The 20,047-nt window shown below is 38.3% G+C and overlaps 1 protein-coding gene across 5 annotated transcripts in view; it reads right to left on the bottom strand.

The window, feature by feature from the left end:
- Positions 1-20,047, bottom strand: part of PRORP (protein only RNase P catalytic subunit) — a 49,743-nt gene that overhangs the window by 16,545 nt on the left and 13,151 nt on the right. For all 5 annotated transcript variants that reach the window (XM_033010328.2, XM_033010323.2, XM_033010325.2 and 2 more), the window contains one exon: positions 11,796-11,903. In XM_033010328.2, coding sequence (XP_032866219.2) covers positions 11,796-11,903 — 108 coding nt within the window. The remainder of the gene's footprint in view (positions 1-11,795; positions 11,904-20,047) is intronic.

The following is a 20,047-nucleotide window of genomic DNA, read 5'->3' as shown; positions in this document are numbered from 1 at the left end:
GACTCATTATAACTTCAGTGCATGTTTCCAGCTAGAACTGTGAAAAGAACTATTAGGATCATTAAAGAATTGACTGGTGAACAAATCAGGAAGAAACAGCATCACAAGCTGGTATCTCTGGGTGGAAAGGAAAAACCAGTAGATGATTGTAAAGATTATTGTGAAATATGTAAATAATTTGAAATAGAGAATTTCTCAAGAAGAAGAAGGTTTCCTAACAATGAGACAGGACAGTAAATATAATGCCAGAGATTAAGCATTAAAAGTGATTTAAAATATATTTCTTTGTGATCATATTTAGGAAATAGTATTTATAGAATGGACAATATGAATGTTTATTTGATGGAGATGCACATAAAAAGGATAACTAACACAGATGATGCTTTATAAGGTTATTTCATTACCTCACGTTTTTCAATAACTAATTTTCCAGATCTTGAGGTAGGAATTTTTCTTGGAGGATGGGGAATGAAGATTTCTATTGTAAAACAGTCAGCACCATGGCTTCTATACAGTTTTAAATTTTCAGTTCATTCTCTATCATTTAGAAAAATACAAGCCAGAAGATCTAAAAAGTGGTAAAATATGTAAGCAACAGGGGATATCAGGTTAAGAATCAAGTAAGTAAAAGTATTTAGAGAGTTTCTGCAAGTACCAAAAGAAGTTCTTTTGCTTTACACATGGAGATAAGGGTGATCTTATACATGGATTGACCTCTGCAGCAGTAAGCCACTGACCTGCTGCACTAGCACGATGTGCATATGAGGTGACCCAGAAGATATGAGGCTCATTTTCAGGAGACCCTGCAACTCAGGACCTCCTCTGAAGTTTAGTTCAGTTTGGGTCATGTTGCTATGACTTTTCCCCTAGAAGCAATCCCCAAAATCACTGTATTTCCCAGAGTTCAATCTATATGACAGAGGAAGAACCCAAGAGCATTGCCTGTGCTAGAAATCAGCCTGTAGGTTTTATTTTTTTTCCTGAAAATTTGAAGAACAGCAGCAGCAAAGGTAGCCATAGCTACCTTATTATGTTCTTGGTACTGTTATTCTTATTACATCACTCCTGTTCCTCATATGATACCAATCAACAAAATCATTTACAAGTCCCAGCATGTATGAAAATAGCTTAATTATGTTTTGCATGTACAGATCGGGTCTGATTAAAACCATTAATAGACATGCTTGCCAGGCTTCTAGACATTTCACATTTTGTACTATTCCAGACCATGTTTCAATCATATTGGTGGTGGCAAGTTAGACAGATGATGCCAAATCACTGTTTCCTGCTCCTTCTCTCTCTGTTGCTATGTTGTAATTTAACCACAGCAGAGGCATACCATACATCATCCATGGGAGACTGCAATGGCTTGCTGCAGTGCCACACACAAACTCACAAAACTTTCTGAGATGCAATTAATTTTTAATTTTATTTAAAAAAATTATATTCATCCCATCTCTTACACTTAAATAAGGAAGAAAAAAAAAGCTTATTAGTAATTTTCATTATATTACAAATAAGGATGTATTTTTAAAAACAGTGAAAAATCCACAGGAAACTTTAGCTTGTTATATTGACCACAGGTAACCTGAAAGACCAGGATATTTCCAACTGACTTGCCCATAGTCAAACAGGAGATCAACCACTGCACAATAAAATGCTGGTCTCCCAAGGCCAATTTGAGGGGCTTACTATTTAGCCCCATAGTAGCCCTGACTGTCATCATACACACCCATGCAGAACAAAGACCCTATAAAGAAAGGAACGTAGTTAAAAATGAAAAAGAAACAAAAATCTGCATGATACCTATCTTGCAAAATTGTACGCAATTTTTTAGTCCAGATAATTTATAAAAGGAACGTATGCTAGTTATTTGAGAAGGTCTGTAAAATGGCAAGTTAGCTGGAAAGTGCAAAGGGAGACTATTCACCATTTCTCAGCATAAGCATCAGAGGCCATCATACAAGATCAACAGACACCTGGTTTAAAACAAACAAAAGCGTATGTGTTATCATATCCTATGTAATTGTGGGACTCATTGCCACAGAATGGTTTGAAAACCAAATACAAAAATAAGTTGTTGAAGGTAATTAAATAAATGTAGCAAAGGAAACTCCATCAACGGCAATTAAACTTGCTAGTCAGGATGCAACTTCTTCATTCAGAAGTTCCTAAACCAGTAACAAAATCTGGGAGACTGTAACAACTGGAATCATCTCTCCAAACTTGTCTTATTCTTGCACTCCTAATCCACTTCTGACCAATGTCTTGATTAGACAGGTTAGATACATTGGTTTGAAACAATACAAATGCTCTTATTTTTTAAATAGCAGAGAGGATAAAAAATTTTCTTATAATTTCTAGAAATTGACTCCACTTATGGCATGGTCCAGGTAGCAGCCTACAGAGAAGTGACAGGTATTTGACTGAGATCTCCTCTTTATATTAGCATACATAAACATATTAGTTTAATCTATTTTGATGTAATTTAGATTCACACCACAGATAAAGGTGTAAATCTGAATTAGCATGCAGACTATTTATTGACTTTTTTTTTGTCCTGTCTCTTTCCCACTCCTTTTTGGAGGAACTGAACAAACACACCCTTAAATAAAATAAATAAAAGATAGAATAGGGATGGCCTTTTGTTGTCACCTCTGCATCTGATGTACAAAATCAATACTGGAAAAAGGTGAGGTTTTCATAATAAGTATTTGATGCAAGAGGTCACCTGTAATGGGCAACAGTATTTTGGATAATAATTGAGTCCTTACAATTTTTCAGAAGTTCAGTCTGAAACAGGAATTCTTGTGAATTGGTTTTAAGCAAGCATGCTGCCAGCATGATTGTGCTCCCAGCACGGAATTTTAATTCTGGTGAAACTGGTCTCCTAGATCTAAATAGGAGTTCCTATTTACATGTTCCAGACAACACAAAACAATCAGTTTATGAACAGATTTAGATTAAAATCTGTGGACAATTGTACTTGATTTTCTATGAGTCTAAGATTAAAAAAAACCCTAAAATTACTTTAACTTTGGTTTTAAAATTCACTGCAGGTTATAATAACTTTATAACCTCAATTTAAATATATTTTATTACCTATATATAAATGTCTCTTCCACCCTTGCTCTACAAGTAGAGTAAAACTAGAGAAAAACAAAAAAATGCAGCTTAATGGCTTGCTGGATCATTAATCAGCACATCAAATATACTGAAATCCCTGGGAATAACCTACTGTTCAAAAAATTTTGGCTCTTATAACTTCATAAATAAATCCAAATGCAGTTTAGGCTTCTGTTTCATTGTATCTTTTCTCCTTCAGATAACACAGTTCCCAAATACTTTTTTTCCCTACTTCTACTAAAAATAGCATATCAGATGTAAAAGCCAAATGTGTCAAAAACTGATCACTTTTCAAAATATATAAATAAATCCACATGTACATGAATGAATGCAATTGTTCTGAGGATTTTAACTGCATTACCTTTAAGATGACACTAAACCCCAGCATTTCTCAGGCTCAAATCAAATATTTATTATTACACAGAATTGGCCTGTCGTAACCCAAGCTTCACATTTTCTGGCCTGCACCTCGTATCTTAATAGCACTATAGTCTCTCACTATTATGGGGAATTTCCATATAAGAATCACTTCTAAAGAAGCAGTTCAGTTCCCTAAAGACCAAGTTTCCAATTTGCAGGCCCAGGACACCTCTAATTGCCACACGGATAACAATTCCATGATCAGGTGAATCAGTCCAGCTGCCCAAAGAAAACTCATCTTGTGGTTTCTAAGGGAGAAGTGAAAACAGCGACTGAAACTCACCCAGTTCAGGAGATACTGTCATTTGACTTCACCACCGAGATTTTAGCAGGACTTTGCTACAAAACACAACAAACAACCTGTTGCTACAGTTACAAGTTCACTGGGACATGAATCATCATGGCACATTCATTCTGATCTGCTGAAGTTCAAGCTTACCTTCTTAGTGATTAGAAGAATTCTTGTTACAAAAGATATGATGCAATTCCCCTCATAAAAAGGAGTACTTGGGTGCTCATGCACTTAACTTTTGATTTGCTACTATCACCAAATACAAAGGTAGAAATAATAAATACCAGATAGAAACCAATAAAGATTGTTAATTTAATCACATGGGTTTTATTCAGTTTTATAGCCAGCAACAGAGGTTGCAAATAGTAAAGGAAGGCAACATCTGAAAGTATCTGACAAAACAACAGGGAGTAGTTGTCAAAATGCCTGATAGTCAGATTTCTTTAAGCTGCTGTTTTTGCTGTTCTAGTCTTCTCACCAGGAAACATGAAATCAGACTGGAAACCTCTGAAAGGAAAATCAGCTACTTAGAGTTGACTGTTGAGGCATTTACTCAGGGAATCCTGCCAGCTTCCCCCTCTCCATTTCACAATGTTGGGAAGTTAAAAGTTTTGAGAGTTTCGTATTTCCCTTCTTAAGAAGTCCTATCTACCTCTTACTCTCACCTCCCAGTGCTGCAGAAACAGAAGAGGATGTTGGAGCATACCCCTATGGGAAAATGCAACCTCGGTGGCTCAAGGTATGTAGCCAACACCTGCCTTTCCTCGGTGGAAGCATACATGCTGACCGCTTGCAGGAGTACTTCTAGAACCTCTAACACACTCACATCTTATACACCTTCATTTACTGTGTATTGGTATACAAAGTTGAACAAAAATGCCCTTTTATTTCTCTTCTAACCATAAATGGAAATTCAGGTTTCAGAACTGTAAGGAGAGAGGAAGACTTGAGGGCCAGGCCGTTCCCCTAGGTTTCAGAGGCAAAGGAGTCCAGCCTCCTTCACCTCTCCTGAGAAGCTAAACAGTCTTGTTCTTTTGGATCTGGTGACCAGAATTTTTGAGCTTGATATATTCTATTTTAGAATAGCCCCAATATAGGAGGAGAAGGGGGAAGATTTCATAATATCAGTATGAAACTCATATGCGGCTTCAGAGTAGAACTTGACTCAGTCCACCTGATGAGATATTCAAGGAACTCCAGAAATTAAATTATGAGAGATGAATGCAATACTGAATGTTCCAGTCACACATCTCTAACACTAAAAATAGGTGAAGTTTCAAGGGTATCCCTTAGTGCTTGAGCTCCTTTCTCTTCTAAGATCATGTTACACAGAGGCTGAAGGTGATTTTTAGTGAAAACACCAAAAATCTTCATCTTTACTATTTGCACAATATTTAAAGGAAATGGAAGTACAGGTCTAAAGAATGAAACACATGTTGCAAAGACATAAATCTCTCCAATCTTGAGCAACAGCGCAAATGTTTCGTTATCATGGAAATGCAAACTTGGACTACCATTAGAAGACAGAAAAAAAAAAAGATGGAAAAGGCTGGGAGCAAATGAACAAACACGTTTGACTGCTTTGTTGAGTGGTAAGACAAGAGTTGGTGGGAGGAAGAATTGATGAACTGTCACAGTATGACAAATAAGACCTCTGTTGGATGTATTGATTCTGAACAGAGAATGACTCATGGATCTACTTAATTCTTGCTACATTTACAGACACTAAAGTACTTGAACAAATCACAGATGCTGCCAAATGAGTCAAAGAAGAAAAAAACCTCTTTTCCATGCATGACTTTTATTGGGTCAAATTTATTAATAACTGCTTGTTTTGCAGAACAGCTCATACAGTAGAGCTCATATTTTGTATCAACTATCACCATCTCCCTAATTCTGCAGTTGCAGGTTGCACAGTTAAGACAGACATAAAGACTGGGAAAAATTACCACATGAAAATCTGAGCATATTAGTAGGTATATTTGTCATCTGTATATGTATGCACAGGTGCTAATTTCTTTGTGTGTTTCATGGCCTCAAAGTAATTTTTAGTAAGCAGGACTCAGGAGAGAAAGTTTTACTTATTATCTTCCCCAAATACTATAAGCTCCAATACTTTTTTTTTCTCCCTTTTTTCATCATAGAGGACTTACAGGCATAAGAGAAGAAATTTCAAAGAAACAAAATTATGCTTCAAAATTGATTTTGGTTTCTAACCCAAGGAAATGATGGGTCATAGCTGCACCATTTTGTTGGGTTTTTTTCCCCCCTCTTTTTTAACTATAACTTCATTTGAAGAGTTACTGTTTTTGTCTTGATATTTGTCTTTATATTTGGAAAATGAGCCTTGAAAATGTGAAAAAAGTGCATATCAAAACAATGGTTCTGACCTGAATTACAAAGTGTCATTCATCAAGGTTCTTCAATCCTGTGGCCACAGTTGGGCTTTTTTCAAAAATTTAACAAGACCATTCACCATTTTCCTGTAGACTAGTATCCTACCATCCTGGTTTTGTCCCCTATCCTGACAAAACTTTTTTCTCACTCCCAGTCTTCTCCTCAAGGCTGCAACCTCTCTCTACTCACTCTTTTCCATACTGCTAAAGTAGGCAGGGAGTCCAGGAATAACTACCACAGAACCACTAGAATAACTAAAACTATAATATTGGTTTTAAACTTTGGATCCCCTTGATAAATGTTACTTTAAAAATATTTAACATATCGAAAACCAAAATGCAATACTCTGTTCACACATGATTCCTATGCTATTTGAGACCACACGATTCACTTAGTCAAAGAACCCTTCTCCAATTCAGAGAGCAGCCTCCTCTCAAGTCTGCTGCTTTTCCCCTGGAAGAGATAAGAAATATCTGCAAGGCACATCCTTTCCCCCCTGCCTGTCACAGAGCACCCCCAACCACAGCAGTCACAGCCTGACTTTTTGCAGCAGGCTGTGAGGTGCAGGAGGCCAGGGCTGGTGGCTTTGCTGGCAGGAGGTGACTGATGCTGCCGGCAAGAGAGGTGGGATGCCAGCTGCTGCCACCAGATTGGGATAGGAGGGGAACAGCAAGGATCTGGCTTCGTCAGCTGTTGTACAGGCCTACTGCAATTTACATGGGAATTATATGAACTTGTGTAGTCCATTTATAGAAATGATGATTAAGTTTGGAAGCAACCACTTTGAACTATCCGCCAAGAGCAAAACCTACTCCTTTGTGCATTGTCAGCCTTAAGGAACTCAATCTGGAACTATTTTACCAATCTTTTAGATGTCTGAGTTTAATACAGAAATTAGAGAGGGTAGAGTCAGGGCAGAGCTGACCCCAACTTCCAAGCTGTTTGAAGAAGGGAATTGTGAGTTAGCTTTGATCCAACACACATTTGAAATATGTATTCAGTTACGTCTAACACTACCAGGGTACAGCTAAAGAAGGAACCAGCTGCATACCCCATTTACCATACAGCAATCTCAATGTAAATTAAAAATAGCAAAGTACTCTTTAAATTGTGCTTGCTGATCAGGTTCCCTCACCCCCCTCTCACAGCCCACCCCAGCCCTTGACAGTCTAGGGGTAGCTAGAGCACAGCTCATCATAGTCCCTTTACTCCTCCTCTGCAAGCAAGGCAAGATGCTCCAGAGCCTGGATATCCTGCTTGCACTTAAGATTCCCCCTCCCTTCCAAGGAATACTTCTACAGAAATTTGTGATAAACAGGGAAAAAATACATTTAAGAATTATGTAACAGTTTGTGTTTAATAAGAGAACCAGACAATCAGCATGTGGAAATTCCCTCTCTTGACCTTTACAAGGTGAAAGGTGGGGGCACTATGGGGAGTTACAGCAGCAAAGGACAGGGAGTACCAAATGCCATTGTGCTGGCTAAGGATTTATGTAATTAGATACATCTGGAGGAAAGGATTAACTCAATGTCATGATACAGCTTGAGTCAACTTTGCTTAGTTAAACTGCAAGGGTATCTCTGTTTATAAACTACCGTGTTTACAGTACAAACAGTGACTAACTCATCGAGGCAAACACGCATCAGGTACAGTCTTAAACAGCAGCAGAATGTAAAAAAACCTGGCAAAAGACAAGACTGAATGATTTTAGACTTTGTGGGAGTTTGTTTCTATTATCTGGCTTATATACCAAAAGTAATTTCCATTCTATAATAACTTTTAATTAGGAGTCAACTTTAATGTCTAAATTTAAAATGCTGCAGTAAGGAAGCAAAGGGTTGAAAAGAGGTGCTGGCTAACATCCAGTGTTGCAGTTTTACAGTCACTGTGTGTGCAGTGCTTTCAAACTGGATGATATCACTATTTCCTAGCCCTCAAAAGTCTTTGTTCCCACCCTTGTGCTACCTCCTCTTTTTGTCAGTAATTGATGCAGCCACATGGTGATTTGTACCAGGAAACAGACCTAGTATAAAACCAACCTGGAAAAAAAGGGATTGTAATTACAAACCAGCAGTGTCATATACTAGAGAAACTGCCACAGAATTTTCCTGTAAATCTGCCAAGTCAATAATATTCATGATGATCTGCTACATAAGTGCTGGCTGTAAGGACTGAAGTTACCTGGGGCTACTGGAATTCACATATCTAGTTTTCCAGAATGTCAGAATACTCTAAGAATTAAATGAGTAAAAATCATTATTTCAAATTCTGCTTGTTTTTCCTTCTCTTCTCATTCCTCAAGGTACTTGTGCCCTGTTCACACAACCCAGCCCCTTCCCAAGATGCCTAAGGAATGTCTAAATGGAATTACAAATATTAGGATGTTTGAAAAAAAAAAAAAAGTATTTTATTAATGTTTTCTTATTTTAATCATATAACAGTTAGCTAGAGTTGGTGTTCAGCAAAACAGTTAAAGTTCTCAAAGTTCAATCACAAAGTGGAACAGTATTTTTTGTTAAATTTAAATAAAGACCAGAATGCATTTAAATTACCATAGTATTGTCACATATATCTTAGGCCTTCTTCTGTGTTTAACAACATCCTATATTTTGCTATTGTTTCTAAATCACATAAGGGACATGGTTCAAAAAACCTAACAATTTGCATATAGTAACGCTTAAAGTGTTACAAAGGCAGAGCGCAACAATCTCATTTTCAACCATCTCTGCATACTAACTATACACTGGAACAGAACAGCTTCCAACACAATATTCTGACTGGGTCTAACAGCAGCATTAATGAACCTTTGAAAGGTTCTGACTCCCACCTGGAGGCTTAAAATAATTTAGCTTTTTGACAAGTAAAACACGGGTTAGGCAGCTTTTAACACAGGTCCTTGGATATAGTGCTCCTTGATTATTTCTCAAGCCGAACAGAAGAGGTCACTAAAGAGTCACAGCATGCCCCTCTTCTTCAAAATGGGCCAGAGGTGCTATCCTAGCCAGCCAGCTTCACCTCAGCGGCCTTTGATCTTAGCTTTTTCCATCCTTCATGCTCTGCCTCCAACTTTTACATTTATTTCTCTTCTCCATCCTCTCAGTTCTGCACTATGTTTCCCTGTGTACACTGAAGAGTTTAATAAGGCAAGCCATGAATGCCCCAGACCTGCCACTCCACATTTTCCATTCAGCTGCCTCCAAAAGAGTATGTTTTGAGGCAGAGCCTCAAAGGACAGCCTACAGCAGTCAGAGAGGTCAGCATTTGCAGATGGGGGACTACTTGACAGCAACACCAGTAACCAGCAAAGCAACACATGCAGAGATTCCTGTGGCCTTCCCTTCCCTCATCTGGAAGAAAAGTTTGGAGACAGAAGAAAGGATTGCTCTGCTTTGTGGGTTTGGTTTTTTTTTTTTTTTTTTTTTTTTTTCCTTTCTGTTTTTAGCAGTCTTGAAAAAGAGAGTATGAAAAGAAGAATACATGCTTCTGGTCATAAGTATCCAAAATAAGAACAAAGACACAGCCCTTTCCTGACATGTTACAACACAGGGGTTCAGACTCATGAAGAAATCATCTTGCATTTAAACAATGTTTCCATTTGGAAAAAACTGTAAACTCAATAGTTAATACTGTAATCATGTATAAAAACATCTACCATTAAAAAAAAAGTATCTCAATGAATAGAGAGGCTCAATAGAGGAAAAAGTCATTAGTAGTTCATGTGTCTAGAAGAATATTTTTGGGGGGCAATGAAGGAGCTATTTTGTTGCTTAGAGTGCAAATACACACTTCCCTTGCCAAAAAAAGGTACTATCCAGCCAGTGTGAATATCTACAGGTATAAGGCAGGTGTAATAGACGTTCCGTCTCACGTAATGACTCCACACTCTCAAAAACAGGATCCAGATAAACAACACCAGCAGACTAGCTGGCAGAAGCTCCAATGATTCACATTTTCTGTGCATGACAAAATCCATAATAATTAACAGCAACATAGCTTGTAGAACAAGTAAATTTTATCCAAGAGAATCTTCTTCTGGAGGTAAGATGGGGTGAGCCCAAGTTACTGTTCTGTGTGCAGGAAGGAAAGGCAGGTCTTCCTAAAAATCCTCCTAATCTGTACATACTTAGGATTCAAGAGAGATCTGACCTGTATGGAACAATCTAAATGGAAAGTTGATGCCTGCATATAGTCCTTTTGGAGCTCCCTAGCATCACAGATCCCAGAGTCCTTCCAATACAGCAGAAGCTAAGGAGAAACTCAAAGGCAGTTTATGCTGTTTAGCATGCTGATACCTCCTAGTAAAATTTCTGATCAGAAATCAGCAGTAATTACCTGTCAAAACCAGGCTGGCTCTTTGTTTCACTGCCTCCAGCTTTTACAGACCATTCAGGGTCCTGTTCAGAGTTCCCACAGTGGGACAGGCCTGCACTGAGGAAGGACATTTGTTTCTCTTCCACCTCCTTGGCAGCACAGATCTGTCTGTCTTGATCTTAAAACACTGTGCCACTACATGCTGCCTGGGACTCTTCTCAGAAAATGAACACTTCCTCCCTGATCCCATCCAAACAACCTGTAAACCCCCTTTTCTATCTTCATAGTAAGGAAAGTACTCTCTGTGAGCCAGTATCTCATGAAACTTCACTGCTGCTCTCAGACAAACATCTTTCAGCAAGTTTATCTGACCTTACTAGCTCAGCTGCTTTTATCTACATATATGAAACCATATCCTGCTGCTTAAGAATAGTTGAAAATTACTTCTTAGAACAAAAATGTATTTCTTGTAATTACTAGAAGTAAATTACTTCCATTACTATCAAGTTCATTTATAACTTAGTTTTAATTTCAAGAGCATGGAAATTTAAATTCTGGCTCTGGAATACACATGAGCAGCCACTTCATTGCTCTTAAAGTATTGGATTGATAAAAAAAAAAAAAAAACTAAGCCATTTCTTAGTGAAATGCTAAAAGGGAGTACCAAGAATTCTCAAAAATATGTATTGGTAAAAAAGCAGGATTATTCTTTTACAAATCACCAGGTGGAAAGAATTGAAGTCAGTTTGAGCTGCCCTTGTAAGAACAGGACTCAAATGCTCAAGGCAATAGGAAGTGAAATAAAGTTTAAACTTGTACAGGATGTGGTTTGAACTAAGTAAGGGGTTACTTTAAGAAGAACTCTTACCAGCATAATTGTATTAGACTAAATTTCTACATGGTAGATTTACTTGTTCCCCAAAATCCCTGTTACTGTGAAAACACACACTCACACAGTGTGTGTCCTAATAACATTATTATCAATACCTTAGCTGTAACTATGAGCATTGCATACATGAGGAAATTTAGGTATGATTTTTTTATAGCTAATACAGTCAAATATGTAAGAAGAACCATCCTCCCACTGATTATTTTTAAGCTGTGAAGTCCTGATAACTATCTGAATTTCATTGTAATGTGCTACAAAAATGTTTGATCAGTTTTTCAAGAGGATAAGTAATAATGAAGCACTCTTTTTACAATCAGCATACACAAAACTCTTAATGAATATTTGATCAGCACTTACATTTTGACATTGCATCTTTCTGGGGTTTGTGTGGGAAACATTGAGTCCATCAATAACAATATTAAACGGAAGTCGTTTTTCCACAAATGTTTGAAAGGCTTCAAATTCCTGGAATAAACAAACAAACACAGGGGAATAATATATTGAGTTTAACAGAAAGAGATTTCATTAAAAAACAAGGAAAAAAGCCTAAATCTCTCACTTTTCCTTAGCTGGCTACACTTCACATTTTTATCTTCATATTTGCTAAAGCAACCACACCAAAAAAAAAGGAAAAAAAAAAAAAATCTTAAAAAGCTGTGTTACAGTGGAAACTTCCAATATAATTTTAAACTACATTACAACTGAAAAGAAAAACTTTAGTCATCCAGATTTTCAAAATTATAATCCAAACTGTACACTTTTATAGATACATGCTACAGTCATTATTATGCAACAGCTTCAAAACAAAGCAATTTTACAAACCAGTACACTATGACACTATTACCAATTCTTAACATTTCCAATTGTAAAATAAGCATCTTTCTTAGTTTCTCTGTAAGAATTTTGAAATCTCTGAATGCAAATCAATATTTAAATAAGCATTCATTTAGAAACACAGCACTCTATTTGTGAGAAATACACAGCTTTAAGGCTAGCAAAACAATGAACTTTCTTACTAGTTCGGAAACATAATGCAGTGATTGAGCAAACCAACAGCATCCATCCAGTTTTTCCAATGGAAGGAAACCCACAACTGCTTTAGGCTTGAGACCCCATAGGAGAGGAACAGAACACAAAGCTATAATAAAATCTTCAGGAATTTCTCCCTCAATTTTTGAGGAAAGATTTAGTGTTTTTAGCAGACACTTGGGATTTCTACTTCCTGCTCCTGATTGTTTTTAATAGCCATCCTGGTGGGCAGTGACCTGGTTTCATAAATGACCTTGCTAGTAACAAGTAACACTTAGTTACCAGTAATGGAGGTTTCACAGTCCACAGCTATAAATGAACTTTCATAGGAACCCAAAACAATTGCAGATTTCATGCCTTCTGCTCAAAATTCAAAAAGCACTTTTATAATCTTGCCTTCTCCCATGTAGCCATATGGCAACATACAAGTTTTAATAAAAAGTATCTCCCTCAGCACCCAAACAAAAACCTATACAGCATACACAATTCCTCCTCAGAGAAAGGAATGAAAGAATTTATTTGTCCAGAAAATACATTGCTGTCAGGCAGTAACAAATGATCACCAACTTCAAATTTAGTCAGAATGCTTATGACAAATTATACTAGGAAAAGGGTTACTTGTATTAAGAGTACAAACCAACCAAGTGAGATGAGGATGCCCCACTTGGATGTTAAAATTTCAGGCATAATTTCCAAGTGAACAGAGGCATACTGATCAAAAGCACACTGATGAGACCGCAGACAACACGGGGCTCAGTCTAGCACCACCAGAATCAATTGCCTTTTATGTGATCTTTCATTTCTCCACGGCTTCAATAAATATTATTACCAAGAAAGTATAAAAAGCTGGGCAAAAAAAATATCACCTCAAACAAAAAGAAATTGTTGGCACTTGTGAAGTGTTTCCCCGTGCCCCCCAGGCCCAATCTCAATGTATTTGATATAGATGAATAAATATTCTCATTGCCATCTGACAGGGACACCAAGACACAGAAAAGAAGTCACTAGCAAAGGCGGTGGAAGGGAGGGAGAGGAGAAACAAATGCAAAACTGAACAACAGGGATTCCTGACTTCTGGGCTTATGCCATCCAGTAGACTTCCCCATAGTTCAAAATCAGAGGAGTCATCACGGTAATACTGGACGGCTGTCTGAAATGTGGGAAAGATAAAAAGAAGGAAAACACAGACAGACCAAATGAAGGTAAAATAGGAGAGCTCTGAGACAAAGATGAGTGAAAATGGAAAAGACAAAAGAAAGTGGAAGCAGATGAAAAACACATGGTAAACATTCCAATAAAGCGTTATTTTCCTAATGCCAACAAACACCAATATTATTTGAAGTAACATGGTTACAGTCAAGTAGACATTTTTTAATGAAGTATAGTGTACATGTAATCTTGTCTTTAAGGGCTCAGTTCAATACAAAACACTTCATGGATAATTTTTAAAGTGGTATTTTATTTCAAGTGACAATAGTTATAGAGCAGATCCTGAAGAGGCGGGTTTTCCTGGATGGGCAGAGCTGAGTGCTTTGTGGAAGGAACACTACAGCGTGAGTTGGGAGAGCTGCAGAGGAGTTCGGGGGGTCAGCGCTTCCCTCTGCCCACTCTCTGCTTGTCTCCCTCTCCTTCCCCAGCAGGGCAGAGGGACCAGGTGCTGCCAGAAGGGTCCTGCTGAGAGGCACCAGGATAGGCTCAGCACCTCTCAGAAGCACCTCCTGGCTCTCAGCGGTTTACTTTTGGAGCTGGGGAGATGCTGCAGCCTTTTCAGTGTCTTTTGCTTAGCCACCCCACCTTTCCCTGCCATCTCCTCCTGCCTATGTCTCCTACTCTGTTCTCAACAGATGCCTGACAGTGTGCCCCTGCAGCCTCCCAGATCTGCTGAATTGTTTTGCCTCACTACTTGTGCAATACAGGGAGAGAAGGCTTGCTGGCACAGGAGACGCTTATCCACACAGGGAGATGAGGAGTTAATACCAGAGTAAGTGCAGAAGACAAATGGCCAAGTTTAATTTATGTCACCAAATACAGAAGACTCCAGTGTAAAGCCTTAGACAGATTAAAAATCCCCAAGGATTGGTTCATTTTCTTCTCACCATCCATATTTCCCCAGCAACACACAAGAGTGCTTCTTTCATTTTCCAGAATAAAAAAAAATACACAAAGAATGACAGAGGAGATCCAGGTCTGGTTCCCAAGAAACAGTTTTTGAGTCACCATAGTCCCCATCTTCTCCGGATAAAGGGAAGGAAAAGGCCAAAGCCTGGGAATAAACAGCAGGCTAGGTCATCCAGACACAGTACAAAGAGTTATTCAAACACACACAGCCTCACACTATAAAAGTCTATTGGGTCTGGCTAAGATGGAGTTGATTTTCCCCATAGTAGCCCTCACAGTGCTGTGCTTTGTACTGGTAGCTAGAAAGGTGTTGATAACACACCAGTGTTTTGGCTACTGTTGAGCAGTGCTCTCACAGTGACAAGGGCATCTCTCCAACACTCCCCTCTCCCCAGTGGGCTGGGGGTGGGCGAGATCTTGGAAGGGGACATAGCCAGGACAGCTGACCCAAACTGACCAAAGGGATATTCCATACCTTCCGACATCAGCTCAGCAATAGAAGCCAAGAGAAAGGGAGAGGGGGGCATTCGTTATTACAACATTTGTCTTCTGGAGCAACCACTACACGTACTGATGCCCTTCTTCCTGGAAGCAGTTGGACATCACCTGATGATGGGAAGTAAAGAAGTCTTTTGTTTACCTTTGCTTCTGTGCATGGCCTTTGCTTTTGCTTTATTAAACTACCTTTATCTTGACCCACGAGTTTTTTCCATCTTATTTTCCCTCTCCCTACTGGCCCTGTCCTGCTGAGGAGGGGAGTGATAGAGAGTCTTAGTGGGCACCTGGCGTCCAGCCAAGGTCAACCCATCACAAAGAGAGAAAGCATACAATTCGAAGGATGATGATTTTTCAAAGATTAGTATTTGTCTGGATTTTATGCAGATCTTACAGCCACGGTAATAGAGATAATTCACCCACAAATTCTCTAAAGATATTTCCCTCACTAGCCAACTGTAAGAAGAAACTGGAGATCATCTTTATAAGCAGTAAATGAAGCAGAGCACAGCTGCAGCTAGGGTACAGCTGATCAACACAAGCTAAACACAGTCATCATCAATGCAGTACAACAATGTCATGAAGGCTGGTTTAGGCAAAAAGAAGCAAGCTGTTCAGATAGGCTTCCCCTTCCAAACAGAGGATGCAACATATAATCTACAAACACTCCTGCGCACGCTGCAGGAATATTTACATGGAAACGTCCTGCTGAACGTGACAAGGGGCACTTCTGATGAATCCCTTCAGCATGTCAACAAGTAGCAAAACATCTCACATCTCTCTCTCTCCCCTCAGGTAAGAGGGCCAAAGCAAACACTGCAAACCTTACACTGGTTTCTAACTTGTTCTGACCCGGTTCATCTCACAGTTTCCAAGGGAAAGTCCATTCCCCCAGGATCTGAAATGCTACTCAAATCCACTTCAACAGAGTTGGAAACTGAAGGGACAAAACTTTAAAAACACATTCAGCATTGCTTATTGACATGACCCTCTTAACACTCAGGAGCCACAGAAAAGTGCTGCAATGCAGCAAGGCTGTTACCCCACTGCAAGACTTCCCACAGCAGCCAATGCACCGCGTGAACACATCTCCCCACAGCAGGAACATGTGCAGTGCAGCAGGGTGCTCCAGTGATATCCTGTTTCACACCATGTACAAAAGAAAAGGGAATTTTAAAAAACCCACCTGATTTCATTCATTGCCTCACTGGGAAAATAGGGGAATGCCAACTATACAACTGCTAGAAATGATTCACTGCACCTTCTACTAAGAAAACTTATCTTTGCAAATAGACACCACACTGACTAAATCCATTTGGAGCATAACAAACCCATGATGGAATTTACCTTGAGTGAAGAATTAAAGAAACTTAAAATAATTTTTTGTTTAACCCTTAGCATATGGGTGGCTCCAGTCTATTCATATCTTGACAAAATCACAAAACAGTATCGCATTTTTTTGGTACCCCACATCAGCTGGATTACTCATGTGCTATTTCATTTTATACTGGTATGTACTGATGCTGCCACAGAAAGAGGTGTTTCTACCATCTCCCTTCCCTCAGCCATTCACCCCTAGCCTTGCCCCCTCCTCTACCTATGCAGACACATTTGTTGGCACAAGGAGAAAGACTGAAATGGATGAAGAACTGAACCACTTACACAGCCAATAATATCTGAAATAGCAGTAGTAATAAAACTGAAAATAGGACTTTCCTGTAAGAGTATTAATACTATTTTAACTTCCATAAATACTTTTATAAACATGAATGTATGTTTTTCTTACAATACCAGTGCATACACAGACTACAAGCCTTCAAAGCACAATAAAAATGAGGGAAGGAATTAATTATTAGTATTTACAGATTTACTATGTTAAATATGATAACATAGAAATAAACATCACAATTGAAGATAAAACAAAGAAAACATAGCAAAACAAGCATGTCCGTTGATAAAAGCAATGAAATTCAAATTAGTATTCTGAAATAATTTTAATGCCTACAACAGATCCAAGGGTATGACAAGTTTTAGACCACAGAAAGGTTAGATCACTTGAACATTTTTCGCCTTGAGTCTAAATATGAAATATGTCAGCAACTAGAAATAATATCATGGTCTTTCTCAAATTATTCAACAATACACACTGTCTACTGATCTAAATGCAAAAAACCTGAGGTAATATAACATATAAAAGGGGTACATGAGCAAATCCATAGAGGACTTTTAAATACAAGAAAGGCTATCATGTTCATGCCAACCCACGGAATTTGGGGGGGAAAAAAAAAAGAAAAAAGGAGTAATAAAAAAGAAAACCCACCCACCCTACCAAAAACTATTAAAATCACTGCAGTAAAGGCTGTTTGCCACTTCTTCTAAGCAATAAAGTTTATGCTCACTCATCAGGAATGGTGGAGAGACACTAAAATCAAATCAAGAAGTGCAAAACTACAGTATTCAATATATATTGTTTCCAGAAGCATTCATAATAGTTTAAGCTTTGTGCAACAGAAAATGCAGTGCTTCCTCTCTCCATATTTGATGGCAATGTACCCAAGTGCAAGGAAAGAGCAAATTCTAATTAACAGAGTATTATACTGCACTTAAGTATTATGTAATTCTACCCTAAGTATCAAACAGGGTGTTTTTCAACACTGTAAGGGCAGCTTTTAGAGAATTGAAAACTCACTTTTTAACAGTTTCATAAAATACAAAGTGATGGGAGTTACTTTGTTTTCAGCAATATTTCTTGGTATCAGAAATAAAACACAGGAATGAGCATTAGAGTGTGAGAAACAAAATTCAGCTGTCAAACTGAAATCCAGCCAATTTTTTTTTTTAAGGCGCATTGCTGGAGCACTCTCAAATCTGTTTTTTTGCTATGCCTGAAGGGTTTCAACATTTCCCCCACAGTTTTAAAGCTTGGAAATCCCCTCCGAACCCTTATGAACAGGAAGGTTTTTCTCAGTATTGTGTATGGTATCACTATGTACTCTGGATTGCATATAATTTGTTTGCTCTCTGTTATATGCTTCTACAGTTATCAAATAATCCAGGAGTTACAAAGTCCTGTTGCTGTAGCCTTCAGAGATACCATCACAAACCAGAAGGTACTCGCAGGCTCGTTGACCTGGCTGAGATGTGCTTGGTGTTGCCTGTTTGGAGTCCTCTGTCAACACAGGCACTGCTGTTGTGGGACTTGCTCCTGCCTGCCTACATCAGGCAGCAGAGGCTCAGTCATAAGGCCAATGCAAAACTTGGACCTCAACAATCCAGGCAGCACACTTCTGAAACGTCCTTCCTGAGCGCTCTTCACAGGGAGGGAGGAACAACCAGTTTATTCTGCTGTCCTTGGTAGAAAAATGGCATCTTTGCAAGGCTGCCATGATGAGTACAAGAGTATAGAAATGGACCATACCAAGTTTTCCTTTAAAGCAAACAAACCAACCAACCTTGTAAAAGCAGAAATGTTTTGAATTCACAGCGCTTTCAAAATTAAAACCACTATTTTGGAACCTTTTCATCTAAGGGCAAACCACCTAACAGAATGCTAAAGCAGGGAAAGACTACCTCGAATGCTTAAATACAATGTAATGAGCATTATAGAAAGACAGTGGAATAATATAAAAGCAGTGCATCGTGAACTTCATAGAAAAGACAGCGTCTTAAGTTAGTGAGGCAGACCAGCACTCAATTACACACAGTCCATAATAACCATGTGGAAAAATGCTACATGAATATCAGACACCTGGATGTACCTCCATGCCGCTTTCTCTGCTATGCTGGTACGAAAGTTTGAAGCAAATCTGAACAAGGAACTGATCTAGTTGAAAAAACATCCACAAGAAAACAAAATATTACTTTGTCATCTAAGTTTGTGCCCTGCTTACCATGAAGCAGTGCTCACTAGTTTCCTGGCACACTTACAGGGGCCAGAGGGGCAGGAATGAACAGCTGGCAGAGTAGTAAGGCTACTTATGTTAATTTAAAAATCAGACTGCCACCAAATGCTTATGATAACTGATATTTGCAATCTCAGGAGAAACAGCAAATGTTCTGTGGGACTGAATGGCACCACATGTTCCACGCCTATTTTAATATTTCTGGAAACAATCCAGAGAATTATAAACCTATGCACCCAGCATCTGTACATTATAATATGGCTGAACCGATTGACAAAATTGTGCTAACCCTCTGGAATAATATGATCTCATAGTTTAATGTGCACACCTTTTGCAAAATAGTACCTCTAAAAATTCTTTCCTTGTGTCAATTAAAAAGTAGGTAAAACAGAACCAGATGGAATTAATCAGATTTTCAGAAAACCTGACACAAGACTTTATAACCAGCTACTAAAACATTGAACTAGTTATAGAATTTATAGAAGTTATAGAACAAATCAAAACAAAACAAACGGAAAAGAAAATCAAAGGGTCATGCTAAAAAATTAGCAGCATCTTTCAAAGTTCTGTACTAATTCCCATATATATGAAATATTTTACAGATATTTAGGAAAAGGGATGGCACAGAAGAAGCCAAACCAAGGACAAATGCAAAACCAAACTGAATTTGCATCAGAAAGATGAAACAATGCATAGCATAGGTTGAAAGTGCACTTATATTTTACAGATTTCTGAAGGAACGGTATCAACTTCAATGATCATGATAGCATAATGAAAACATCTGCTCAAATTGCTGATGTTCTAAACCAAACCTAATCAAATCCCAAGAGATAAGGCATTTGATAGATAATATGAAATTATTATAACTTGTTAAAGTTATAATAATGTTAATCCTAATTACCATAAATTATAATGAAGCCCCATATTTGACAGTTCCACACACAGGCCTCTGCATCATCAGAAGAATCCATCTTTGACCACAGCTGGAGAACAGAGCCTCAACTTAGAAGGACCTTTGGTAACTGCCCAAAGGACCAAATGGTAGAGGACCATTCCATAACACTT

Source organism: Tyto alba, unplaced genomic scaffold (assembly GCF_018691265.1).
Source record: "Tyto alba isolate M040663 unplaced genomic scaffold, T.alba_DEE_v4.0 Super-Scaffold_18, whole genome shotgun sequence".
Classification (NCBI taxonomy): domain Eukaryota; kingdom Metazoa; phylum Chordata; class Aves; order Strigiformes; family Tytonidae; genus Tyto; species Tyto alba.
Note: the sequence above shows the minus strand (reverse complement) of the source record. Positions and strands in the feature narration are given on the sequence as shown.